Source organism: Caretta caretta, chromosome 12 (genome assembly GCF_965140235.1).
Source record: "Caretta caretta isolate rCarCar2 chromosome 12, rCarCar1.hap1, whole genome shotgun sequence".
NCBI classification, from domain to species: domain Eukaryota; kingdom Metazoa; phylum Chordata; order Testudines; family Cheloniidae; genus Caretta; species Caretta caretta.
In genome coordinates, this window is record NC_134217.1 from 9,765,747 (window position 1) to 9,793,106 (window position 27,360).

Below are 27,360 nucleotides of genomic sequence, written 5' to 3' on the forward strand. Positions count from 1 at the left end.
TTCTCCTTGTGACAGCTGCTCCCTGTCCCATCATCTATCCCATCATCTACACAGTCAGCCTTATTTTCTCCAAGACCGTGGATCTTGGCCCTGCCTCTTGTGCAGCTCCCCATTTCCTTTCCGATACCCTCCCTATCTTCTAATCCAGTTGTGTCTAAGCCAAGCCACTGAGCCTGTTTTTTATTTCTGTAGCTTTCTGGGAACAGGCATTCCCACAGGGCTTCCTTCCTGCATCTTTACATAGTGTCTCCACCACCAGGGAAGCAAGGCAGAGATGAGTGCCTAAAATAATGCTAATGGCAAGCAGAGCAGAGCTGCCCCTGGGCATGGACACAGCAATGGAGGACTTCTAGACAGGATGGATGGCTTTGGGGGCTGGGGAGACAGGTGATGGACCAGCTGACTAGAGAAGGGGGATCAGACCGGAAAGGCAGCTGGGGCCTGAAGGAATTGCCCTGGAGAAAGGGATCATTGGTATGAGACTGCTGCTCCCCTCCCTGTATAAACCGAATGTGATAACACAGGCAGGTGTATCTGTGTGTTATCAGCATGGTAGCTCTGGACCATCTAGGGCTAGCAGCGCTGCTTGTCCCCCTTTGGAAAGCCTGGGCATCGCTCTTTTCCAGTGATGTAAAACTCCCATCTCTAGTTGTGCAGGGGGAACTGAACTTGCTATTAGGAAGGGCAGGGGGTGAATGAGGTGGGCAGGACTGACAGCTGGCACCTCTCATGTAACTTCTTCATTCTTCTGCTTTGATTCTTGAACATGCATATGTCTTCGGCGTGCACTGCACAGAGCCCAGAGTCCATAACACTGAGGGCCGGGAGAGGAGGAATTGCCTATAGCCACTCAACCCTGCTGCTCCGGTGCCAGGGGATATAGATACCAGGGAAACCATGCCATGTTCAGGACAACCATGCTGGTGTGCAAGATTTAAGGAGCATGAGGCAGGGCTGTGCCACAAAATGCAGGGCACTCAGCACGTGCTGAAGCAGACTGCAGCTGCCTTCCTTAACGATGTGGAGGTGGGCCCTGTCTCATCATGCAGTGTCCCGTCTTGAGCAGCCAGCTTGCTGGGAGCAAGATGGAGTGTTTCATGCTGGAACCTGTTGCCTCTGTGAACCTCCCTCCATATTGAGAGAGAGCAGCTGGGAGCCATGTTGAAGAAACCTGTCTCGTGTCTTGTGGGCTGCACTCTGGCCATCCCAACCCTTCATCTCACCTTCTGGCTCTGGTCTTCTCTGACATCTGGAGTGATTGACTGGTCCTCCTGTCACTCTGATTTGTGTGCACTTTAATTACAGGGATTCCTGAAAGCCTTCCCTCTTTACTCAAGACCATGCTAATGGGGAAGCTGTATTTTCTCATAGTGTCACTAATGAACGGTTACAAAACCCTTCCAGAGCCTCGAGACCAGAATGAAATCGTATCAAAGCGCCGGTCCGAATTGCAAGACTTTCCCACTGGCTGGTATTTTACAGCCCACTGGCCAATTTCTAAATCATACATGTTAATTATTTCTGAATTCTTTTGTGTACAGCTAATGAAGGCCGAAAAGGATCTTTTAAATAGTTACAAACACCATAGGCTGCAAAGATATAATTGAGGTGACAGGCACAATTAGCCATCCATAATTCCTTAGAGCAGCTGATTAAAGTCTCTTTATCCTTCTTACCGAGATCAGAAGGTCACATATTTGGGAAATATAAAATGAATGAGGGACTGTCAGACTGTCCCAGGGAGTCATTCACATGTGGTATTAACACGAAGGTGTGCTTTCCTTGGACACCCTGGTTACAAGCAACTAGGAATCAAGACAGCATCCAGGCATCACCCTAGCTAAAATAACATGGAGACCAAAGTGTCCACTGTGATGCATAGGGATTAACCCTTTCCTTTGAACAGTCTGTTAGCCCAGTGCATGCCCCAACATTTGGATTTAGATGGCGAAGGCAAAGCTATTTAACAACAGATTTCTTTCCTTTCTAAATTGATTGCGTGAGTTACAGTTCTGGCTGAATGTGCTTTGCCAGCTTTTAATTTGTGCGCTTGCACAGGGACTGTTCTGATGCCTTGGGAGCAGGATCTGTGGAGGCTTGATGGGGAGCATATTCCAGATGTGGAGCCCCGCTCCAGGGAAATGCTGTCAGGGGGGTGTTAAGGAACAGAATGGGGTGGGGAGCTGGTGCATCCATCGCTGCTTGAGTCCATTGGCCGCTGCCCCTTGCAGAGTTGGGAGTACAAGCAACAATATGCAGGCTGATGCAGTAACAGCCACAGAGAGAGTGCGGGATTACCTGCCTGGATATCCCCAGGGTTCAGCCCTGGTACTGGGAGCTGGATGTAGGATTAGGTCATTAGTGCTCATGAAAGATTCTAGGTTAGCAGCCATGGAGCCTGAAGTCCTAAGGCACATAAAAGCGGGACAGCATCTGTGCAAACAGCCCCTATTGCCCCACTAACGTGCCTCCCCCTGAGCAGAAGGGGTCACCCCTGCAGCATATGAGGAGAGCTGATTGTTCACGGCTAGTCAATCCTTGGCCTCTGCTGGCAATGCCAACAAGCACTCTCCTTGGCAGCTGCAGATTTGAACTTCCTCATTGCATGTGGGCGACTACTGAAATCCTGATGGATCCTCCAGGCGTGACCCCCTGGGCCCGAGGAATGAGTCCAAATGGGTCATTTACCAGAAATGGCAACCCCTAAAGCAGCCCAAATTCGAGATAACCACAGCTACTTAAACACCCTCTCTCTGCTCGTTGCCACTAGCGGTTTCGCAAACCCATTTCCATTTGTGGGCGAGTTGCAGAAATGGAAATTCCAAGATGAGCCTCTGTCCTGGCAGGGAACTTCTGTCCTGGCACTCCCAGCCCATTGACTCAGAGATAAGTGTGCCAGCCACTATGGCGACTCCTGTACGTTTGTTAGTCCCTTCCTCTGCAGTGGTGATCATGCGCCCAGCTTAGTGCTCACGAGAGACCAAACAAACTCTGCTGGGCAAATCAACACTTTCCTTTGGTGGGGACATTTTCTAAGTTCCACGCAGCTTTTGAGAGAATTAGATTGTCCCATTGCTGGGGAGAAAAAACAGGATTCTATGTCAACCATGATGGGATGTTTAATCTGAGAGGGGTTTGAGTGAAGCCACTAGCCTCACTGAGCATCAGACTCTCTGCTCAGTTACCCAGGTGTAAATCTAGACAACTTCCATTGACTTTAGTGGAATGATTCTGGCTTTACTCCAGTGTAACTGAGGTCAGATCTGGCCCTTGGTTCTGTGGACTTTTGACTGGGCACAGTGGGCCTGATTCTCCTGTCTCACTGGTGTGAATTTGGAGCGACTCTATTGAAGCCACTGGACTGGGCCAGGAAGAGTAGAATCTAGCTCATGTATCCATTTTCTCCATACTGTAGAAAAGAGTTTATTGTGGAAGTTGATTCAATATGAAAGCGGATAAGGGAAATCCTTTAAACGTTGATTTGCAAAATTCTACAATTCTGTTCTATATATGCCTGCTATGTCTGTTTATCTAGTTATTAACACTGATTTAATATGAAAACTGTAACCCGGAGCTGAGAAACCTAAGAAACACTGGAGAAATTTGATATTGTATGTTTAGCCTTCTTCCAAAGGATTAAAAGTGTATCTGCGATAGTAGAAAATCCGCAGACCTGCAACAAAGAATCCCAGGTATTGATGCTAGTCTTGAGTAGTCACAGAAGCTGGGTGGGTCAGGGGAAGATTCACCGAGCCACACAGAAAGCTTTGGGCAGGAGAGAGAGGAAGGCTTTGGTTAGCAGGGGAATCCTGTTTACCTGTAGACTAGCCAAGGTCAGAGAAGGCGCCATATTTCTGAAGAGAATCCCTGAGCCGTAGGGGAAGGATCCTAGACACCCCAGAAGCCTCTGCCCAAGCCCAGAGTACACCCCACAGTGGTGAGGAAACTGAGGCAGGGGAGAAGACTATTAGTTTGTTTTTGTGTACCTTTGGGTATGTCTTGTGCTAAGTAAAGAGCAGAGGTGTTTAGAATCCTTGTCATTCAACAGAGGGGAAGTAACAATACACGTAAACCCTGATTCAGCAGAGCATTTCAGCACACATTTAAAGGTAAGCCTGTTCTTACAGGACTTGCTGAACTGGGGCCAATAAGGTCTGACAAAAATCCTGTGAAGTCAGTGGATAGGGAGGGGTCTCTCCACAGGTGTCAGTGAGCTATGGATCAGGCCCAGGTGGTTGTTTTCTAACCTGTAGGCGACTAGTTTGGATTGCACAGAGGACACAACACTCATACTAAACTCGGCCCTGGTTTTCCCCCAAAGCCCATTTCTTTGTTCTTCATCTTTGCACACACCTCTCTGCGGAATCTGACACAGCTTTGCCACTTATTTTGCTCCTGTTTAATCCTCTCCAGAGAGACTGCCAATTAAATGAGTCACTGAGAAACGACTGAACACAACTTGGCTCAGTTAATTGATTCACATTCTCCTGACCTTTGATTGGTTGAGAAGAATCTGGTTTCCGACAGTCCCTCCCCCCGCAGGTCTGTGATTGGGGGTGAAAGTTCTGAGCCCCCCACTCCTTTTATTTTAATGTTCTTTGCCAAAGCAGGGAATAAACTGTTTTGAAGGAAGATGTGCTACTCCAAATCCAGCTCTAGAGCTATGTGAGTGGACTCACCTTCCCAAGGAGCTGTTATTCCAGAGAGACTTGTTAGTTAGATAGATCTGTCCACGCTGAGACAATTAAACCCAACCCTCTTTCCTTTCAGAGATGAAGGAGCTGGCTAGAGAGAGCATCAGCTTGTTAGCCAAGCCTACTCTGGAGTCAGGTAGCCCAAACCTATCCTCTGCCGGGGCTGTCTTTATTATGCTGAAATCATCTCTTGGAGCAGGACTTCTTAATTTCCCATGGGCTTTCAATAAGGCTGGAGGGATCACTGCAGCTGTTCTTGTGGAACTGGTAAGTGACAAGTAAATATCCCAGGGTTTCTGTAGAGTGATTGACTAGTTCACTGGACTGGGCAAAGATTCTGTGTTAGTGGCGAAAAGAAATCCTGTAGCTTAATCTTTCTCTAGTGGTAACGAATAGCTTTCTGTATTTCCCCCTGTTCCTCCCACACTCCCTGTCCCCCTCAGCTCCTATAGAGTGTCTCTTTGCTGTGAGACTGCCCTCGTCCCCTGCCCTCTATGCCCCACCTCTTACCTAGCAGTGGTACTAGCTAGTAACTGTAGAGCAAAGACAGAGTAAAGAGGTGAGTTCAGATTGCACTTGGTCAGCTCAGTGGTTTACTCTGTAATTAGGGGAGGGTGCAGGGAGTTAAAAAGAGTCCATAGCCAGTCCCTGTTGGGGATTGTGTGTCGATGTATATATGTGACAAACACTGTGCTGATCGCTGTGCTTGGGTATCCTGTGCCTCTTCTCTGCCCTGTGTCTGTCACTGAGCTCCTTTACACCCCCGTGCTGCCAACGCACGAGCACATGCTCCAAACGAAGCATGGGAATGTTTGGAATCCGGGGCCTCAGACTGTAAGCTCTTTGGGGCAGACCCTGTAGCATCCAGCACAAGAGAACCCCAATTCCAACTAAGGGCTGGAGCCTTTAGCTGCCACCAAGTAATCAGAATGGAGACTCCTATCAACTTGGTACAATTATTATGGGAGAATATGTTACATAAAACCCCCAACAAAATGTACTTGTCTAACTTGTGAAGAAATGGAAAGTTTTGTAAAAATTGCTAAGGAATACATGATCATAAAAGCAATTTACGAACTAATTGGGTTGGTAATTGAGGTGAATGAGGATGATAGAAATGAGGTGTATACATAACTTTCATCCAACATTCTCATATTAAAAACAAATTATTCTTATGATTTGAATAATAAATGGAGAGAGATTGGCTCGAGCATTCAATAAGTTTCAGTTTATATATTACCAAAAGTACATTAACCTTTGATGGTAAAAACACCCGATAGATCTGACAGACACAGATTCAAGTTCGCAACCTTTTTCTCAGTTTGTTTTACTTTTTTTATAATAAAGACCATATCTATATAATTTCCCTTCTATCAAGAATAGTATAGATTTTTATAATTAAAAGTCAGTGGGGGGGGAGTCATAATTTTAATTTTGGCAACATTAAGCATGACCAACTTGTGTGCACTGATACCATTTCCTAGTGATAGGACTGATGCAACTATATCTTGTTTGAATTCACCTTTTCTGGATGCTCCACATTAACGTAGTTCTTATTCATTGAAATTCTAGACTTGTGGTAGGTGAGGTGGATAGTTACGGGGACAGAGATGGCATCCCTGTATGGAAATCTGTGGGTATGCTGTGCGTGGGTATGACCTGTCTATTGGAGGATTTTAAATTATTTGTTCATATTGCCGGTAATTGAGATATGTAAGAGAGAGTTTTCTACTCTGCCAGTGAGATTTCTTGATTAATTGAAGCTTTTCCAATCAATTATCCACCGACTCCAATGCCACGTTTTTCTGCAAAGTTTGATTAAAATAACATTGACTTCTTTGCACAATAATCTAATTCTCCTTCAGCTAGAGGTACACAATTACCTTCTTGTCTGTAGTTTCCAACCAGTAACCAAAACATTTCCATGTTCTCAGTTAGCTTCAACACCTATAGAAATCGGTGAAAAGGCTCCCTTCGATGGAACGGGTCTTTGGGTTGGGCCTCACATCAGCATAAAATAAATTTAAGATAATTGGAGAGTCTTCAACTTGAAAATGCAGGATTTAAGGAATCTGAAGTGAGAGAGATCATGATATGAAGATCTTGAATGGGACCCAAATGAATGAATTACAGGGTGATGGAAGTGTACTAAGTTACAAAAATTCTGAAGAGTAAGACAAACACCTAATTTTCATTTATACTGATAGAATCGTTAACAATTATTGAGCAAGTTTTAAAAGTTGGTAAAGGAGGAAAACAAATTTTTTTGTTGCACAAGCATTTTTGTATTAACAAATCAAAGATATTCAGTGTCGGATGTACAAAATCAGAATTTAAGTAATCTATTAATGAGGTGCTGTTTATGCATTAATCATGTTTATTGGCATAATATGCATTTATTATCCTCTAGCTGGTAAGAGTTCTTATGAGATCACACAACTTGTGTAACAGACTCTGCAATTTATTGTGTGAAATTTTCTTGCGGCTTAATATTGGTGAGACAATAACCATTAAAATCAAATATGAAAACACACAAAAGCACAACTGATGGGCAGCCATGTCCTCACAAATAACCTGATGCCTCCAGCATAGAAACCATTGCGCCTTGTCTCTAGGATTTACAGGCACTGAGTGATGTAGGAGTAGGTTCAAAAGGTTACAGGGGAATTTTCAAAGACACTTGGGTGCCCACCTGCCCTTTATGCCTTTTGAAAACCTTCCCCTCACATGAATATGAACCTTCCTGGACCTCTATTATGTCCATGGCACTGGACTTTATCCTCCTCTTCCTTTCACTGTTATACAACAGAAGTAATTTCACTGAAACCAATCAAGTTTGACTGGCGTACATGAGAAGAATAGGGCCCCACTCTCTCCGTTTGATTTTTATGAGGAATATGATCTGAGCCCCATTGTACCTTTCCTGCATCAAGTTTAAATGAGTCACCGACTGAGGGTCTGATCCAAAGCCCAGTGAACGGGGTTGGGATAAAGCAGAGGTGGGCAAACTGCAGCCCACGGGCCACATCTAGCTCGTGGGACCGTCCTGCCCGGCTCCTGAGCTCCAGGCTGGGGAGACCTTGAACTGACGCTGAGGAAATCTTACCATATGGGCCTGATACCCAGAGACCTGAGCCCCCCACAACGCTGACTGAAGTCAAAGGGCGTGGGGGCAGCTAAGCCGTGTTGGAAATGAGGCCCATGTTTATAGCTAGTTCTTTGGCCTTTTTTTCTGGTTCTAGTGGATTTAACTGAAGTCTAAATGAAAATAAAGGCAGGTTTATATCTTTTAACTTTGTATGTTGTTTTAAATAAGATTACTAATGGGTATGCATCAATTAAGAGATTTCCTCTGGGTTCACTTCCTCCTTGAAGGCAGACTTCCCCTGTAAGATGTATTTTTTCAGGTGTGTCAATCTCTTCCTGTCATTCTCATCGGGGGTGCAGCTGGTGCCGCTGTAAATGCTTGCTGGTGATTTTGCAGGTTTAAGAACTTCTAGATCTTCTCTGAAAACCCCCCCTGAAGAAACTGATTCTTGGCTCTTCCATCTCAAATATCAGACTTCCCTTGTTATTGCTCTGTGCTTGTATAATGGTGATTTGAGTGAAGGCACCGAAGGTACATCTGCACAGCAAAGAAAAACTCGGAGCACCGAGTCTCAGAGCCCAGGTCAAGTGGCTCAGGTTGTGGGACTAAACACAGTGGTGTAGACATTCCCACTCAGGCTGGAGCCTGGGCTCTGAAACCTAGTGACCAGGAAGGGTCTCGGAGCCCAGGCTCCAGCCTGAGTGGGAATGTCTATGCGGCTATTTAGCCCTGTGGCCTGAACCCTGCGTTCGCAAGTCAATTGTCCTGGGCCCTGAGACTTGGTGCTGCAGGTTTTCCTTCGCATTGTAGACATACTTTCAGGGTCAGAGCCTCAGCTGGTGCATATTGGTTTTGCTTCATTGACTTTAGTGAAACTATGCTGGTTTACACCAGCTGAGGATTTGGCTTAAGGCATCTACTTTGCTGCTTGCTTGTTTGCTGCTTGTTACCACATGAAATACATGTGGAGTACCCCAAAAAGTTCAGCAAGCAGGCCTTAGGTAGGGTGGCAGGGCAGTGGTGAGAACCTTGTAACCAGTTTGATTGCATTTATAATGATCTCCTACGTGAAGCGTTTGGAGATCTCCTGATGACAAGTGCTAGGTGGTGGTATTTCTCTTATGTATAGCTCAGGTTTCCCAGCACAAAGAGGCAGGAAGAAAAGTCCTTCCCTAACTGCAACACTTTCCCCCTCTGTCCCACTTCTGCATCGTCAGTTTCACTGTTTCCCCTGCAGAGTTGGTCAATTTCTCTTCTTGTTGGGGTTCACTCTTTTGCATGGCAGCTGCCAGCAAGAGGCAGAAGAAGATAATACTGAGGTGATGCTGCTGGAGGGTGTTTTGACAGGAAAATTTGCTAACCTTTGATTATTCTCCTAAAACGATCCTTCATTTGTAGCCTATCTTGGCCGCTAGTGCAAAAAAGCACCCCCACCCTGGACTGACATACTAGGCGTGTCTCCTTCAGAATAGCATTGGCAGATAGCCTGTGTTCCACTATGGCCCAGGTTCCACCAGGAAATAAACTAGAGATCCCAAATCTAAGACTCTCCTTACACCTGCATATTCATTGTACTCAAGCCTGGATTGATACGTTACATTCTACATTGATAGAAAGGGGTGTTCGAGATCTATCTATGAATCGGGGCTAAGCAACCGCATTAGAAATGACAATGCATCCATTAAAGTAGGTGGTTAGATTGCCCTCTTCCATGTAGTGGCCGGATACAAGATTGGGCGTTGCCAATTCTTTTTTAGATTTTTCTATCTTACCCCTCAAAAGTGTCTTTTTTGTTCTACGTTTGTATGGCGCCGAAGCACCTAGGTTTTACGGCAACACAAATAATAAATGTAGTGATGCCTGGGATTCTGCGATCTCCCTTCTCTATCTCCTAGTGGTTCAGAGGCATTCACTTTACTAGAAGAATCAAAAGGAAGCAGCCTCCTCTTGCCAAAGCCTGTGAGGTGTGTGTCTTGGGTATCAGTTGCTTTATGCTTATGTTACAGAGCTGCCATGTAACTTCCAGGGCTTTTTGAGGAAAGACTTTCACAACATAACATGGGCAGTTCTAATTGTTACTGGTTAAAAGAGGACCAGTGGAAATGCTAACTCACGGCAGTTTTCTTTCCTATGGCCTCCATCTTTGCAGGGCTCCTTAATATTCCTAATTAGCGGCCTAGTGATCCTGGGATATGCCTCCTCCATCAGCACCCAGTCCACGTACCAGGGCGTAGTCAGAGAAATCTGTGGGTCGGCCATTGGGAAGCTCTGCGAGATCTGCTTCATTTTAAATCTCTTCATGATTTCCGTAGCCTTTCTCAGAGTTGTGGGCGATCAGCTGGAAAAATGTAAGTGTCCCTGCTTAGAGAATGGACCTGGCACAGAGTCCCTTTGTTCTGACCATGACCCTAGCCAGGAGGAGGCAAACTTTTTGGCCCGAGGGCCACATCGGGGTTGCAAAACTATATGGAGGGTCAGGTAGGGAAGGCTGTGCCTCCCCAAACAATCTGGCCCCCATCCGCCCCCACCCCCTGACTGCTCCCCCCAAACTGCCGACCCATCCAACCCCCCCTGCTTCTTGTCTCCTGATCGCCTCCCCCCCAGGACCCCACCCCCTATCCAACTGCCCCTTCTCCCTGTCCCCTGACTGCCCTGACCCCTTTCCACACCCCCACCCCCTGAGGGGACTCCCACACCTATCCAACCGCCCCCCCCGTTCCCTGACTGCCCCCTGGGACCCTCCACTCCCTGCCCCCTTACCATGCCGGAGACAGCCACGCCACCGTGCTGCCCGGCAGGAGCGGCAGGCCAGAGCGCTGGTGGCATGGTGAGCTGAGGCTGTGGGGATAGGGGGGCAGTTGAGGAGGGGGGACTAGCCTCCCCAGCCAGGAGCTCAGGGGCCAGGCAGGACGGTCCAGCGGGCCGTAGTTTGCCCACCTCTGCCCTAGACCCACCAAAGTAGAAGTGGCCATCCATGTTTGGGCCAATAGCATGAGCTATTGCAGTCTGCATCATTGAGGCTCTCTGCATGTATGTAAACCGCCCCCTAGGCATGCATAAGAGACTCCCAAAACAAATGTGTTGGCCTTGATTTTGGGGCAGGGGTGCCCAACTTGAGATATCATAAAGATGCCTGATTTTTGGAAAGTGCTGAGTGTCTGGCCCCTTTAAGGCATCTCCAGGAAAGCACCCAACATCACTAGTCACATTTGGAAAATTAGGCCATTAACTTTATCAGCACAGAGACAATTTTGAGGGAGGCAGAGCGTTTTGGCACACCCTGCTGCCTGTGCGTTTGGCAAAAGGCGGCCATCCTGTCAATCCTGCAGCGGGCCATTTTCTCCATGGTCAATCCCTCCCAGACTTTTTGTAAACTCCTGTTTCCAGCTGAGGCTAGTCCAGCGTCTGCCGAGCTGTATTACTGATGGGACTGCATGTGTGATCCTTACGGCCCTGGAGCCCTCTGTCTGAAACTTGATCTTAATTCCTGGGTGCTCGTGAGCAGTTCCTGTTTGAGATCTTAAAAGCGATTTATGCTGTTGCTGGCCATATTGCTGCTGACCACTAGGACAACACAAGAGAAGCTGATGCTGATCTCCTACGCCCCCCTGAACCTCCTCTTCCATTTCTCCTCTTCAGTATGTGACTCCCTCTACATGAATGCGACTCTGAGCGGAGAAGGGCCTCCTCCTCCCCAGCACTGGTATACAGATTACCGCTTCACCCTGACTGCCCTGTGTGCCCTGGTCATCTTCCCTCTGTCTGTCCCCAGGGAGATCGGGTTCCAGAAATACACCAGGTACGCTTGGTGCTAACGCCGGAGCTGTGCGGAAGGCTGATAGGCTGAACTGGGACCAAATGCACCCAGCTCTGCAAGCGAGGGGGTGAGAGAAGCATGCTGAGCCGCTGACAGGGCAGCTGAGCCTCGTGCTCTGTTACCACAATTCACCCAATGTGGGGACTTAAGAGGAGGGACGTGGGAGGTGCAGGCTGGTGTGCACCAAGATCACTGTGCCATAAATACCCAGTGAGGCACTGAGCAGCTGCAGGTAGCCTTCAGATATACTCCCAGGTCAGCGGCAGGCCCTCCTCCCTGCCCTGGTCTCGCTTTCTTCTACGTGCTGTTCTGAAATGCTCTCAAGTCAGCCACTCCCCCTGGCCGGCTCGCAGGAGGAGGAGCTGAAATCGGGCCCATGTACAGCCATCCTCCCGCTGCTCCAGTCCGTGCAGGTAAAGTGCTTGCGAGCTTCTGACCACGCTACAGAAACACCTGTCCACAGGTACTGAATCAGGGTGAGGGCTTTGGCTTTGTGTGCGCCTGCGGGACTGAGCCCCACATGTGTGTTAGCTGAGCTCTCGTTGGGCCTGGGACTTGGCGAATTGGTTTCGCTGCTTAGAAAAGATTAAGAAACTTGCTGGTGAACTTGGTAAATACAACATGGCAAGCGAATCCCTAGTGCCAGAGCAGAGCTGAGAAGACAAGCTGGCTGTCAGCCAATAATATCACTTGTAATTGCTAATAAATAGGGTGTGACCTAAAATAAACACCGTAAGAAGAGACTGGGAACACGTTAACACGGCTTTCTCTGACGTCCCGTCCTTTCAGCACCTCTCACTCAGGCAGAGGTTTCTGAATGACGCTACGGACCCCCTAACAATCTCTCACAGGAATTGGGGTGCTAAATCAGTGTCTTGGCCAAACTGCATCTTGGATAATTTTCTTTCTACCTAAATCCCCCTGCCTGCAGTTTCAGTCCAAGATATTAATCTTTCCAGTTCACTCCCTCACACTCCTGCGTTGTGCTGTTGGTGCAGCGTGTCTCTCGCTCCACCCCAGAGGAGGCTGCATTTCAGTGGCAGGTGAGCTCATTCCTGTCTCTCCAGTCTCTGCAAAGCTAAGAAGTGGTGAGTGTTACAGAAAACACGTACGTGGCATAGGGCGTGACTCTGTGCTCCCGCTTTCCCCTCAGTGAATTGGGAGCAAGTCCAAATGAAGTCATAGCAGTGTAAACCAAGCGAGACAGTATCGGAGGGGTAGCCGTGTTAGTCTGGATCTGTGAAAGCGGCAAAGATTCCTGTGGCCCCTTATAGACTAACAGACGTAATGGAGCATAAGCGTTCGTGGGAGAATACGATGCATGCATCGGAAGACGTGGGTATTCACCCCCGAACGCTTATGCTCCAATACATCTACAAGGTGCCACGGGACTCTTTGCTGCTTTCAAGTAAGAGGGGAGACTCCGGGCCAGACTCCTGTTAGAGCTAAAATGCTTCTCTCTGTGGACAGGGAGGTGTTTCCCTTTGTGCAGATGCTGGTGCATGTTGGGGGTCTGGCTGCAGTCAGGTGAACTAAAAAGTGCAGTATTTTACCAGTTTCTGTGAGCAGCCAGGTTGCTGCCCTTCTAAATCGCAGTATATTCTGATAGGTTTGTAACGCGCACTCATTGAACATTACAGCCTGCCAACATAGCCTGGCTGAATCTTCATTTGGTACGATAAAAGCTTAACACTTTTCCTCTCCAATCCTTTGTGTTAGTATTTTAGGTACTTTGGCTGCTTGCTACCTGACCCTGGTGATTATAATAAAATACTACCTAAGGACGGAGCATGTTATCCTGTATGAGCACCATTATTCCTCAAGGTAAGTATTGGTGCAACCATTTATCACTGCTTCAAGGGACTCAAGGGGTCCTTGACTTGGCACTAAACCCAGGAGACAAATGTGCTGAGTGGCAATTAGGATGCTAACACAACAAATGTGCTGGAATTTCAGGGCTGTTTTTATGCAGTGCCAGGCTGTTAAAACTGCAGGAAAGTCTGCCTGTGTGTTTTTTTTTTTTTCCTTTGTATTCCTCCTCCTTGGCTCGCCATGCTGTGCTAATGTCCTGGAGGAATCCTGGATCTGCTGACAATAAAGTTAGTGGCCAGGGCAGCTGCAATCATGCCTGGAGGCGCTAACCTGCGTCTCAGGCCCTTGAGGAGTGCTTGGCTCTCCCTGCCCCAATAACTAATCCAACAAAGTGCATGCTGCTCACTTTGAAACAAGGCTAAGCAATCAATGCCATTGTAGAGTGGTTAGAGTAGTAACCCTTTTGTTGCTGCTACGGCTGGGATGTGGATGTCTAAGCAGGGGGTTTCTATGTTTTGGGGCCCACCAGAAAGCTCATATGGGCAACAGAGGGGTGGCTAAAAAATTGGTTGTACATGGATTTAGGTTGCATAAAATAGCAACTTCAGAGTCAGATCCTCAGCTGGCATAAATCAATGCCACGTGCATGACTTCAGCGGAGCGATGCAGATGATCTGGCCCTCTATTTTGAAGGCCAGAGGATACGTTATGACAAAGGGTCTGTGAGCCATCTGGGTATTTGAGGCATGCAGGCATCCTTGGAAGATGATGAATTCTTGGGGTTGGGAGAAGTGTGTGTTTCAGGGTCTGTCATGGCTGTGTGGCTCTTCAAAGGTGACTGTGCCTGGAGGGTGTGAGGGAGAACTGGGCATCTGTCCTTTTTCCTTATTTATTTCGCTTCAGTCTGATAAATCAAGAAGGCCTGAAAACCCTCCCCCTCCCCACACACAAAATTTCCCAGTGGGAGGCTTTTTCTGCTTTCTTACATTAGAAATTCCAGTCTTGTCAACCCTGAAAGACTCCAGGGCCTTGTCTACATTAGGCAATTGTGCAATAAATTCATTTGGTGCCAACACCAGTTCAGTGGAACTAGCATGAGTGAGAGCCCTGGCCTCGGCAGGGGGCTGGTGGCTTTGGGCCTCTTCACCGCTGTTAAACCTGCTGAGGAGCTGGTTCGCGGCAGGTTATAAAATGGGTGTGACTGTGGGAGCGCTGTCTGTGCTAGGGGTTCTTTGGCAAACGTGTGGGGCTTCCAGTGGGGAATTATTCCCTCAGGTAGACCAGGGTTTAGGGTGTCCGTGTGCAGTGAAGGCTCCACTCCTGCAACTGACTCCACATGGGCTGACCCTCCTGGAAGCCAGCGGGGCTCCAGGCACGCAGAGTCTGTTGCAAGAATGGAAGCTGAATTGCCTGTTGTGTAAGTGGGTGCAAACTTGCCTCCTTTTGGAATAGCCAGTAGATGCTGCTGGGTTACTTTTCCTGGGGGGCAGCTTTTCGCTGTGGTGCCAGGCAAGGCTGTGAATGTATTTCTCTTCTTGCCCCATTGAGTTACTTTTTCTTCAACTGATCACCTGTGCTCCCCTTCCTCTCCCCATCTGCAGGGTCTCTTCCTTGGCTTCCATGTTCAGTGTCATCCCAACCATCTGTTTTGGATTTCAGGTAACAGCACTGTGTGGATTTCAATTGTCCTTTTCTGTGGGCCAGTCCAGCGGGTTGCTACTACGGCTGCCTTTGCAGAAGCTCTCACTTAACACGATGCCCCAGGCTAGGGAAGGTCTCTTTCCCCGCTGCCCCGTCCCGGGATTCCTGACCAGGACAAGGAACAAGCAAAGAGGACTCCCACCTTCGCAAGACCATGCATCCCAGAATCTATGGAGGCCTCTGCCTGCTAGGGTGGGACACTGGGGTGAAATCCTGGCCCCAGGGAAGTCAAAGGCAAAACTCCCCTTGACTTCCATGGGGCTAGGATTTCACCCTGGGAGTTTAGGGAGTGCAGCGTACATACCTGTCCGGTGCAGATGTAATCCCAACGTTGAGTTGTGTCCTTCATTAGTGAGTCTGAGAGAACGGGGGAAGGGGCTTGATTTAAGGAGCTTCCAGTAATGGGCATCTTTCTATAAGCAGTAGTGTTAATGAGGCTACCTCATGCAGGAAGCCTGATACAGTAAGAGCCCTGCATGAGCCAGATGGTCAAGGCAGAATGAGGATTTGGATCTGTGTTCTGGTCCGGTCTCGGAGCAGGCAGAGCCAGCGGAACCCAGATCAGAGCTCCCCTGTACTCGGGTCCATAGCAGTGAGGCTGCTTGGCTCAGATCCTGCCCCACGGAAGGGGTGGGGACAACAAGAACCAGGGCGTTTGTCACTTCCCTTCCCCTGCTGTCTGAGGTGGGGAGAAAGGAACAGCTCTGTTTCCGGCCCCTTGTGTCGGGGTGGCAGTGACCCCTTCCAGAGGCAGAGAACGTCCCCTTGTGTCCTCCTGGGAGGAGGAAGGACTGGCCCTTTGTTTTGGTGACCAGGGAGAATCACTCTGTCTCTGGAGGGGACTCAGGAGGTACCCTCGCAGTCTGCCTCCGGCTGAAGCAGGGGCCTGGGGGAAGGGCGGAGTGGCTGCGTATGGGAGTGGGAAGGTTTGGGGACAGGGTGGTGGCGGGACTGAGGCACAGAGGGAACATGATAAGTGAGAGGGATCCGAGGCCTTTCATCCTCCCTTCACCTGCTCATAAGCATGCAGTGTTCTCTCGTGTTTCAGTGTCATGAAGCCTGCATTGCCATCTACAGCAGCATGCACAACAAGAAACTCTCCCTTTGGATCGTGGTGTCTGTGCTCTCCATGCTCTTCTGCCTGTTAATTTATTCTCTTACAGGTAACCCCTCCCTCTCGCCTTATCCTAACCTGCTGAAACTTCTACCCCCTCCCCTCTGACCCAGAAACCACACTGCATGCCTAGGTCTTGTTGGCAATGGCTTCATGTTAGACCACATGTTCGTATACAATGTGAAACATGCCATAGCACTCGGTGTGGACAAGGGCTTTCCTGATCAGCATCACCTCAGCTAATTGTGCTCAGGATGCCTTTAAATTGTTTGACTAAAGATTGCTTCAACTCTTTGTAGCTCAGCTGCCCTAGAAGGGAGTCCTTTGGCAAGGAAGTTTTATAAATTTGTCTTCCTCCCACATAAGTGATAAATACACACACAACCTATGTTAAAATAACTTTATTACCATTGCAAAGTCAAGCGTTCAGAAGCTATGAAATGCCAGAATTAAGTTTGCCTGCACAATCATGATGCGGCCCTCTGTTGCGTCCGCATTATAATACAGTCCCCAGTGACATAATCCCCAACTATATTTCCCACAGGACCCCAGCCTCAGTCAGGGCACTGAATGGATGGTGCTCACTTAACAGAATAGCTCCTCATTAAGTGACCACCATCCAGTCTTTCAAATCTTTTACACTCCTGCTCCCCGCCCCCCAAATCAGCCTGAGGCAGACACCCAGCATGCAACATTTGAGCCCAAATGGCTAAAGTTTTGCCAAGTTATAAACAGATTTTTATATGGGACACGTTGGGCAACCTTAATCCTATTGGGATCCAGGAAGTGGGTGGGCGGAGCCCGCCCCCTGCTAAAGGACCCCCTCTCAGCCTAAGGGGGGGGATCCACGGGACCTGGAAATAGGCACTGCTACCAGCCCCGGCTATAATGAGCAATACGCATTCATTTTAATAACTTTCCTCGTAGTTGGTTCCTACTCCAAACTCCTCCCCATATGGTATCACGACTGTAGCTCAATATTACATTTAATGCCTATGATCTTTGCTGCTTCTCTTGTTTCTAGGGCTTTATGGCTATTTAACCTTTGGTGCTGATGTGGCTGCTGATATTCTGATGTCATACCCAGGAAATGACGTGGTCATCATCATAGCCCGGCTACTCTTTGGCATCTCCATCATTACCATCTACCCAATCGTTCTCCTGCTGGGCAGGTGAGACAGAGGGAGACTGCAGATGTGCACGGCTGTGGAGGGGCAGTGCTTAGGAATGGGCTTATGCCCACGCTGACATGGTGGTAGGTGTCAGTAATGTAGATTTCATCAAGAGAAGATTTGGAAAGGGATATTACTAAGGGCAAAACGCATCCCACCTCCAAAACACTGAATTGGTTTCAAAGTTAACGCCTTAGGCGGAGACCCAAATGTGGGTGGCTGAAAATCTGCCACCGACTGGGTATCCCTTCACAATGGTGAAGGAAGAAAGCCAGGAAAGGGCTAGTTCTGAAAGGACAATAGGCATTAATAAGTGCGAAGAAGGTTCATAAAGACAGTGGCCACCGTACGGAAGGCAGTGACAACCTCCCCACAAGGGATCGATGGGCAGGGGCTGTCTGAGATTATAAAACCAGACACCCAGGCAAGCAGCCTTGGGGAAGGGTGTGCAGGTGGAAGAGCTGGCATATCAAAAGACACAAGTTGGCGGGGGGGTCTTGTGGAAGGGAAAAGGAAGAGTGCGTCTTGAGGAGCCAGACCGAGGGGAAAGTGAGATTTTTAGCAGGGAGGTATCTTCCCCTCACTGTAACAAAGCTGAGGTGAGTGTAACTCGCTGAGCCCTGTCTTGGCTCGAGCCTCTAGGTGCGTCTGTCATACGAATAGTAAGTTGTCCCAGGCCTTTGTTCAGGGGCAGGAACTTCTGGGCACATGTTGTCCCCAAAGGGACGGGGAGATGGTGAAGCCATGGCCTCTCCCCTTGCGGAGTGTGCTGGGGAAAACAGCCTGTCCCAACCCAAAAGGTGGTGCTTTCCGTCTGCGCACAGAGACGCTTGGGAAAGGGCAGCGAGTGTGCGGGAGGTATGAGTCTGTCTACGCAGACCGCGTGGTCCGCGAGCAACTCCCTGCTGTGGAGGAGCTGAGCTGAGTGCATTGCTCCAACACAATCCAGTGCAAGGAGTTCTGAGCCCAGCACAGCGCTGTATGTAACCTGGCGGTGTCTGTCTGATAGGTCTGTCCTACAGGATGTCTGCCTGAATGACAAGTGCAGGTCTCTCGTGCTCATGGAGCCTTATGAACGGTGTACAAGGATTGTGCTGACGATGACGTGGATCATCGTGACGCTCGTCATTGCTCTGTTTGTCCCTGACATCAGCGAGGTGATCAGTATTATTGGTGGCATCAGCGCCGCCTTCATCTTTATCTTTCCAGGCACGTACTTGTTAACAGATGTGTGCGTATTTTAATTCAGGAGCTGAGCCTGGGAAGGGTTTGCTGCATTAGTTACTATTAAGCAGTGAGGCTGCCAAACTTCCTTCCTATGCTCTGAGCCTCTGGGGTGAAAACGCTTTTTGTGAATTAATTTCCTCTGAAAACTGGGGTGACAGAAGGGAATTGACACGGAGGCAGGGCTCCTGCTCAGATTTTTCTCTGATCAGGTGCACTGGGAGCTATGTGCGAGTTTAAAAAAATTCTCATTGACCACTGCTCCATTTGCCCCTTTAAACAAAAAAAACCAAACCAACCCAACATCATCTCTCCCCAAGATTTCATCTGGGGGCTCTGAGCTGGAGGGGGAAAGAGGATGGCTTTTTTAAGTTTGCCTTTCTGCGTGGGCCTATTCCTAGAGCAAAGAGCCTGATTGAAAAGCTCCAGAATCCACAGACTCTTTAAAGTAGTCTTCAGATAAGAATCTCCTGCTGTGGCTGCAATCTGGCAGTTTTGGATACAAATAAATGTTCATGAATTTTGTTTGGTAACTTATCAGTGTGTCCATGAATCACAAGTTCTGATTCTCTGCAGCCTTGCATCTTTGTGTAATCCCTTAACCTACACAGAGTAGGTGTAAAATGCAATGAAACAGGTTAAAAATGCTAGGTTTGAATATTTTTTGGGTGGGGGATTGTTCATTCTTCAGCAAAAGGGAGACTCTTCTGTTTAAAGGAATGTGTCTAGAGCTGCTTTTGCAAGGCACTCAGTAGCGTGGTGTTTCTCTGTTCATTGCTGTTTTCAGCCACCACCCTCTTGAGCAAATGTTTTGTAGGTTCCTTCACTGAAGGTGTGAGAGGTAATTTATAGCTGGAAGCGCCACTTACTTACTTTTATTTCAAACTTTGTCTCAGGACTGTAAATTCCCTGGTTGAATTTTTTTTTTTTTTTTTACAGAATCCCTTCCTCTTTGAGCCTCTGGGCTAAAAACTCTTCACATAAACTTGTAGGTGCCAGTTATAATGCTAACTCTGGCCCGGCGTTATCAACATGGCAATTAAGATTTCAAGTGTTCCAAAATGGTGGTCGTGAACTTTCTTGCAGTAATTCCAATAGAAAGTAAAATTGAAAATTTACCGGTATGGGGGTGGGGCCTCGGGCAGAAGGGGTGGGGCTGGGGGGGTCAGCCTCCCCCAGCCAGCCCTTCCACATGCCCTGGGCTCCAGTGGAGATTTAAAGGGCCTGGTGCTCTGGCCGCTGCTGCCACAGCAGCGACTGGAGCCCTGGGCCCTTTTAAATCATCAGCCCCGGGGTAGCTGCTCCTTTTGCTCCACCCCCACCCCCAACCTGTTGGCAGCCTTGCGGGTTGGGAGGGCAAAAGGGGCAGTGAGGGTAAAGTGCCAGGGCAGCGCTTTAAAGTAAGGCTGCAGGGGCTGGTCCCGACGGCCACGTTTTACCGGTACGCTGTGCTGGCCCGCACCACCTTACTTTCACCCCTGCCAATAGTCATCGGAGGGGTACAAGCTTAGTGGAAAATGGAGTCATTGGAGAAATCTTCCTCTCCGTGTATGTAGGGGAAGGGGGAGATCAGGAGGAAGACCTGATCAGGTTGCCCACGTATTGAGAACATTTCAAAAACAAATGTAATTCCAGAGCAATGTGTGTGGCTGCAGAACAACGGCCTGTGTGAACTTCCAAAGATGGTCTGATCTTGTAATCTACACACTTTCTTTTTGGTGGGATGCCATGTAGGTGGAGGTAGATGTGAAATATAATAGAGGCTCCTTTCTGTGGGCAAAGAAAAACAAAAAAGACCGTTCCTTCCTTACCCTTCTCCATTTACATTACTTCAATGCTCCGTCACATTTCCATACCACTCGTAGCTGTCACAGGTTATAGAAGTGACAAAGGCCCGGATGTTTAGGCGTTGCAATGCTGAGCAAAGCAATGCCTACATACCTCTCAAAATCTGAGCCATCGTCATTTTTTTCCTAAGTAAAATGAATCCACGTGAATGATTTTATGTAACAACCCTCTAAAAGTAGCTGGGTGTCATACAAAAGTAACCACTAGAAGTCAGTTCACGTGCCGGCAGAGCAGAAGCCACAACAGAAAATGATGGAAATCCCACTAAACTTCTGAAAATGGGGGGGGAAAGTCTTAAGTTCAGGCATCCAAAGGATATAGCTGACTTTATCCATACGTGTTCCAATAGAGCTGTAGTGGTGATCGGCAATGCACAACCGAACTAATGCAAGATCTTGGCAATTAAACACATGAATGTGCGGTTCTGTCTAAAATTGCCACTGCCTTCTTATGGTTACTGGGAGGAATATTTGGGAACGTGTTTAAATGACATATCATGTATGGTTTGATTTGCAGGGCTATGTCTAATATGTGCAATGGAAATGGAACCCATCGAACCAAGAAAAAAGTAAGCTTCCATATACCATGTTGGGCTGGATATATGCATATAAATATTATGAGACGTTCCTCGTGCACTACATGTATAAGCCTGTGTAAGTGGAGCTGTCCCTAATGATCAGTTCAGAAACGTGGCAGGGTCCCTCCATTTCTGTCTTCATCTCCCACACATCAGAAGTGCCCATGAAAACTTAACATAGAATGATTGTGTCGATTTTCCTTTCTAAACTCCACTGCAAGGCTCTTGCAGTCTCAAAATGTGACATTAAATAACAGATTTAGAGGGACATAATCATAGCAGTTAAAGCCAAAAGGATGAGTGTGTATAAATCTGTTAGTCTTTAAGGTGCCACCGGACTCCTTGTTGTTTTTATAAATATACAGTAATTCTCCCTTCCTGTTGAGAACCCAAACAGCATTATGTCGAGAGAGAGGGGACAGACAGTCTACTTTCACTGCCTAAGCTGTGTAAAGTGCAAAAAGAGTTTTGAAACCATTTGAATGGTAAGAAATTCGATCTTAAATGTTTCAGTTTGTAAGCTGAAGTGTTTGTAGAGCTCGATGAGCTATTAGTGAATAATTTGACAAATTAGGCAAATGTAGTTGGTTCTCCTTTTTAAATTCTGCACTCACGGGTTTTGGTTTCTTTTTAACCAGACTCTTCACTATGTGGTGTGCAACTGATCACCTAAGCCACATGGTGGTGGTGGTTCTGCTCCGTGAGCAATGGAAGAGCTGTCCACGTGGCCATAGGGACATATTTGTTTGCTCATGAGACCCTTTTCTGCAATCTTATTTTTAAAAAAATCCCTGTGTAAACATGGCAAATAAGGGTCACGAATACAGTCAAAATGGACATGTGGTTTGTATTGGAATGAATACTGCTCACATGTTCACCCGGCTCTAGCTGTCAGTAAGGAATTTTAATGTATTTTTTTCTCTGAATTGTGCACTAAATGCCTTAGTTTATCAGGCCCAGAGGGCTGGAAAACAGGCAGATTAATTTCCAATTCATGAGCAAGCAGGTAGGTTTTCTGTTGTTTGGATTTGATCAATGCTTATTCTACAGTGCTGACAGCCTAAGCTTCTACCATGCATCTTTCAGTCAGCCCACCACCTAAATGCAGATCAAGTCACTTAAAATAGTAAGGGCCCGATTCTGTCACCTTCACCCTTGTAAGTACTTTTAAAATTTCAGTGGGTTTATTTCTCCTATTCTTACACGTGAGACGGACGCACGTTAACTGACAGTCGTGGAGCTACTTGCATGGTATGGTCTTAGTCAACGCAAGCAAGGGTGACAGAACTGAGCCCTTCAGCCCAGATCCTCCAAGACCTTTAACTCCCATTGAAATCAACAGGAGTTAGGTGCCTAAACACCTTTGAGACTCCGTGACTGAATCTGGCAACAGCAGCCCCCTTGCGTGGCAGCCTGCACAGCCTTTGCTTTGAGCTTTGGCACTTGGCCTGCAGTCATCTGTTACCTGGCGACGCAACCAGAAGCAGTAACTGCTGTTGCTTGATTATAACTTGCCCTTTTCACTGTGCTGGAGTCTGCTTTCTCTGCTTCCCTGCAAGTCCTCTTGGTTCTTCCCAGGATTCTTTGCCTGAAATAATGCTGCCCCACGAGCTGGTTTCCATGTTGTAACCGTTTGTGCTTCTGGCCAAAGAGGGCTGGATGCAATTCCCTCCTGAGCTCATTTCAGGAATGTCCAAAGCCCAGCGGTAATTATGAACTACCCCATACTGGCCTGTCATTTTTTAATGGGCTTTGGCAGGGTGGTATGGAGGGTTTGTGAGACAGGAGTTGGCTTTAAGAAGAGGCTGGAGAGGAATCAGTTTGTTTACCCCAGTGCAGCTGCCTGGTGGGTTTAGACCTTAAGACTCCCACTTCTGATGCTGGAGGTCATGGGTTCAGGTCTCTCAGCTATGATGGGGGAAGTGAATGGGCCTGTAGACAGAGCCAGCACAAGTCACATTTAAGCCCTACGCAAATTAAATGGTGAATAAGCAGAGCCTTGGGTCTCTTGTGAATTTCATCCTTAAAGACTGGTTACGTAAGTCAAGACACAACCAAATTCACAAGTATCTTTTAATGTAAGTTTCTTAAACTGAATTTTGCATTTCACTATAGCTCAGATGGACAGGGACAGTCCTGCTCACCTGAAGAGAGTTGTCAGATTATTGTTTCTCCTGCCTTGCAATGAACAAACCACTCACTCAACTGACCGGTTCTGTGGGCATATTTTCAGACAGTATCTTGGAGTCTCGTAGCTTTACCCAAACATCCTTCTCTTCCAAAGAAATATTCATAACTACCCTGGAAGGATGTTTTTAAAGCCTCTACAAGTGAGGGTCTTTCAGTGTCCAACTCCTCTTTATTACTCATGTAGTGTTGTGATGGAATTTATTTGGCTAAAGTCTGGAAGGTTTTTACTTTGGTCAGGAAGATGGACCCTTGGGCTAAGAAAAAATAGCAAAGCAAGTTGAATGCAATGGTGTAGCCATACTGACAAGTGAGGAAACGGGAGCAAAAGGAAAGTTTCTTTATTCTTGAGCGGGGCCCACGTTTCTGTGTAGTAGAGGCTGCATTGACAATTTCTCGTAAGTGAGAGCCCTGCAACTAAGAGAAAAGCATCCCATTTGGTACAAAAGAGAAGTATGGTTTGACTCTGCATAAATGAGGTGAGGAGTCCATGTTCTTTTGTCTCTCCTTGGCAACTAGCGCTCGTTTCCCTGGCAGAAGTTCTAGCTCAGACCTGAAAGTCAAGCTGGGTTCTTTCTGACGTGTGCATCAGCACTGACATTTTGACTACAGCCACTCAACAGTCTCTCATTACACAGGAAGAAACTGAACCCAGCTCGTCCCCTGAAAGGGTGTGGGCTCTAGAAGGAAAAGAGTGATTGTTTGTTTGAGCTGCTGTCTCTGCGTTCCCCCAACAAGGGTTGTCTTTTCTGATAACCGCTGTTTAGTAGAGAGGGGCAGAAATTACAGGGCCCAGCACCTTGCTGCTCCAGGAGAACCTTACACTGGGGCTGGAAGGACAGAGAAATGGGGGTCAGGCTTAAGAAACTTGTAGTAGGCACCCATACACTTCTCCCCCCCCTTCCAACCAGCTGACAAGGTGTCATGGGGCAACATTCCCCCCTCAGTAAAATACGGAGTGAAGGCTGCACCATGAGCTAGCTCAGTATGAAGAACAGTACAGTTAGGTTTAAAAAACACAAACTACCACTGGTCCCCTAAGCTCTCAATGAACAAAAGTTGATTTCTCATTTTGGCAATGTCCAGGGGAAGAGTTGTATTCATGGTAACATTTCTCTTTAAATCAGCCTTCCCCTGGGAGACTAAATCATTGCCTACAGTTCCATTGTGCTGTTCTTCTATTTTCTAGGTCCTGTTTGATTGCTTGGGGTGTCATCTCCATCCTCTGTGGAGCTTTTGTCTTTGGTCAGAGCACAACCACTGCTGTCATGGAGCTGGTCTACAAATTCTAGCTGCTTACAGGTACCCAGCAGCCTTCAGCAAGTTGCACGTAATTTGGTGCAACCTACAGGCAGCTGTGCTTGCAAAGAACAATGCATCTTATTGGAGCATGGTTTCCAAATGACTGATGGGTGTTTCTCAGCCTTTCCCTGTTTACGTTCACTTTAAAAGAGATCTGTTTACACAGTCTCTCCTGTTTGCTAAATGACGAGCATTACCATGCAGCAGGGTGCCTGTCAAACATCACAGTGATGCTCTAAGATCATTGTACCTCCTCACACCTTTATCTATTCTTCCCTTCTGATGGTACATGGTTTCCTTTCATCAGAGCAACCCCCAAGTATCAGCCACTGGAGGAGAAAGGTCAATCCAAGGTGTCCCTGATACTCCCTTCTTCAAACTATGGTCTGTTATTGTCATCTCAAATGCCAGCTTTCCCCATGGGTTAATCCATTCCCCTTGTGTTGCCTTTATTACACACCCTGTTCAAGACAATAACTAGACACCCCTTCACATCAGAATGGATGAGTGTGTGCATTCTGGAAAAAGGGCAAATCTTTGAAATATCATGTTTTGTATTTTACAGATCATATCAGTATTGCTAGAATAGAGACAGAAGGTCCATTACCAGAGTTCGACTTGTACAAGTATTAGAACTTGCAAGTTCAACACCTAGATCCTTTATGCACATGTCTACACAGCAGCTCGAGAGGCGAGGGTAGCACCTAGGCTCCTGGGCCTTCACTGCTATTATTACTTGAGCGAGCTTGGACCTATCTGTGCAGCTGCAGTTACCTCCCTGATGGCAGCGTAGACCTTCCCTCAGTGTGGCATCTCATCTTCAATACAAGGAGACTGGAGTTCCCACTACGGAGAACAGTGATGTTGTGCATAACTGCCCTTTATTTTCCACCTACCCTTGAATTATTTTGATGTGTTTTTCATTACAAGTTCACAAAACTACTTCCATTCTGTTTCCCTGTTGAAGAGCAAGGAGCGATTTAGAATAAAACCACCACCATTTCCCACTTACATTTTATTTGGTCTCTGTATTATCTAACTGTACATATCCTAATATTAAATTTCCTACAGTGTACGATGGGTTTAGAGCCCGATGATATCAAACATACAGCTAGAATAATATCAAATGTTACAGTCAAAGTGAAGAAATAAGCAAGCCTGCATCCCAAAAACTAGTCTCCCCTGCTTCTGTCCCTATTAGAAACAAATACAAAATGCACCAAACTTAGTAAAGGAACAGATTGCTACTTTCTACAGCCAGAAGGCATCTCTAGTACATCAAGGCTTATTTAGCATGCATTGGTGTTAATGTGAAGGAAACTAATTATGGAATCAAGAGGTAGGACTGGGGAGGGAAGGAGAAAGGCAAGTGGTTCTTTTCAGCGGCCTATAAAGGAGAAACCTGATGAACAAATTAAAAAGGTGACCCCTTTGTATCTAGTTCTAAGGCAGTGGCAGAATGTCTCCTTCTCTCTAGGAGTAAGGCCTGTTATGCTATGCAGCGGTGAACCAGTGAAACCTCAGGGAGAACTCTTACAGCGTAGTCCTGCCCCTGCTATAAATTATTTTCTTTCAAAACTACTGGACAAAGAAACTAACACCAGCGCTGATATTTAGACTCCTTAAGGGAGGTGACCTGCTGCTGGCCCCTCTCAGACAGCATCCGACATGAGATGGGGCTCGAGTATGAGCCTGTCACTATCAGGCCCTACGTGCTGGCAGGCAGGTTTGACCATTCTGGCCAAACTGTTCTATCAGCCTCACTTTACTGAGGCACAGGAAGGATAAGCAACTTGCCCACTGTCACAGAGCAAGTCTGGGACAGAGCCAAGACTAAACCCATGAATCCCTGCAATGGGGCTGTTGGGGGCAGGAGACTGGCAGACTCTGCTCCATCCCAAGCTTTAAGGGGAGCGTTTAGGAGCTATGACAGTGGGTGGGGTGGTTATGTTTTTTCCTTCACTTCAAACACCTAGCAAATACATTGCTGACATTCTTGGTTAGTAGTGAACTCAAAAGACATCACCTGTACCAAAGGCATTAGAAAAGACAGGAGTTTAGTCCTCTGCAAAGGGGGAGAGAATTCACTGGACAGAAAAGGCAAGAGAGCCTGGAAGTGCAACGGATCACCTTGCTGCTTGACTCCGTGCCGGCCGAGGACTCAATCTCTGTTCAGAGTGCACCAGGCAGCTGCAAGAGAACAACCAGTCAAGGCAGGAGCTCAGTCTCCACCCCCCCGCAGCTTTGTGCGGGCAATGGCTAACCCTCCCTGGGGTGGTGCGGTGGGAGGAGGCTGTGTCAGAGCTGGACTGCTCATTGCAGCACAAATGGGAAGAACTTGCTCTCTGCCTGCAAAACAAATCACTCAAGGGCAGGTATCTTGTCACACGCTAAAACGTTGAAGGATAGGCACAGTGGGTCAAATCCCGTACTGGTAACACTGATGTAAAGCGGGAGCCCCCTCACTCAGATCGATCTGACTGTGAGACTGAGAACAGAATTCGGCTGTTTACAGGTGTACTGAAAAATTAATTGTTTAAGTAATTAAATGCTGCATGTTGCTAGCACCATCCATTAGACACCTCAGTACTTTGCAAGCTAATTAAACGTCACAGCCCCTGTGGGAGGTAAGCAGTTATTAGCTGCAGGGGCAAACTGAGGCACACAATGGATAAGGCCTTGTCTTCATTCACAAGTTGTGTTGCTTTAACTATAGTGGTTAAAGTGGTACAACCCTTTTTGTGTGGATGTGTGTTATACTGGTACAGCTTATTCCCATAGGGGACTAAGGACCTTCATACGGCACAGCTGCATCCATGGTAGG

The 27,360-nt window shown here is 47.4% G+C and overlaps 2 protein-coding genes across 4 annotated transcripts in view; one reads left to right on the forward strand and one right to left on the reverse strand.

Annotated features, from left to right (window-relative positions):
- Nucleotides 1-4,772: 4,772 nt before the first annotated feature.
- Nucleotides 4,773-25,547, forward strand: SLC38A8 (solute carrier family 38 member 8). Its single transcript, XM_075118340.1, has 10 exons — nt 4,773-4,961; nt 9,932-10,130; nt 11,422-11,581; nt 13,319-13,423; nt 15,013-15,070; nt 16,161-16,275; nt 17,251-17,398; nt 18,408-18,607; nt 20,987-21,038; nt 24,424-25,547. The coding sequence occupies exons 1-10, from the start codon at nt 4,773-4,775 to the stop codon at nt 24,524-24,526; spliced, it is 1,329 nt and encodes a 442-aa protein (XP_074974441.1). The 3' UTR covers nt 24,527-25,547.
- The window catches only part of NECAB2 (N-terminal EF-hand calcium binding protein 2), a 359,662-nt gene continuing 357,838 nt past the window's right edge, over nt 25,537-27,360 (reverse strand). For all 3 annotated transcript variants that reach the window (XM_075118339.1, XM_075118338.1, XM_048870602.2), the window contains one exon: nt 25,537-26,726. In XM_075118339.1, the coding sequence (XP_074974440.1) occupies nt 26,698-26,726 (29 nt within the window). In that variant the 3' untranslated portion in view covers nt 25,537-26,697. The remainder of the gene's footprint in view (nt 26,727-27,360) is intronic.

What these genes read in the sequence shown, in the direction of transcription:
- SLC38A8 (XM_075118340.1), top strand. Translation starts at nt 4,773, where the DNA reads ATGAAGGAGCTGGCTAGAGAGAGCATCAGCTTGTTAGCCAAGCCTACT. An exon ending in CAGCTGTTCTTGTGGAACTG is followed by an intron (nt 4,962 to 9,931) that starts GTAAGTGACAAG and finishes CCATCTTTGCAG; the next exon opens with GGCTCCTTAATATTCCTAAT. An exon ending in CTTCATCTTTATCTTTCCAG is followed by an intron (nt 18,608 to 20,986) that starts GCACGTACTTGT and finishes TTTGATTTGCAG; the next exon opens with GGCTATGTCTAATATGTGCA.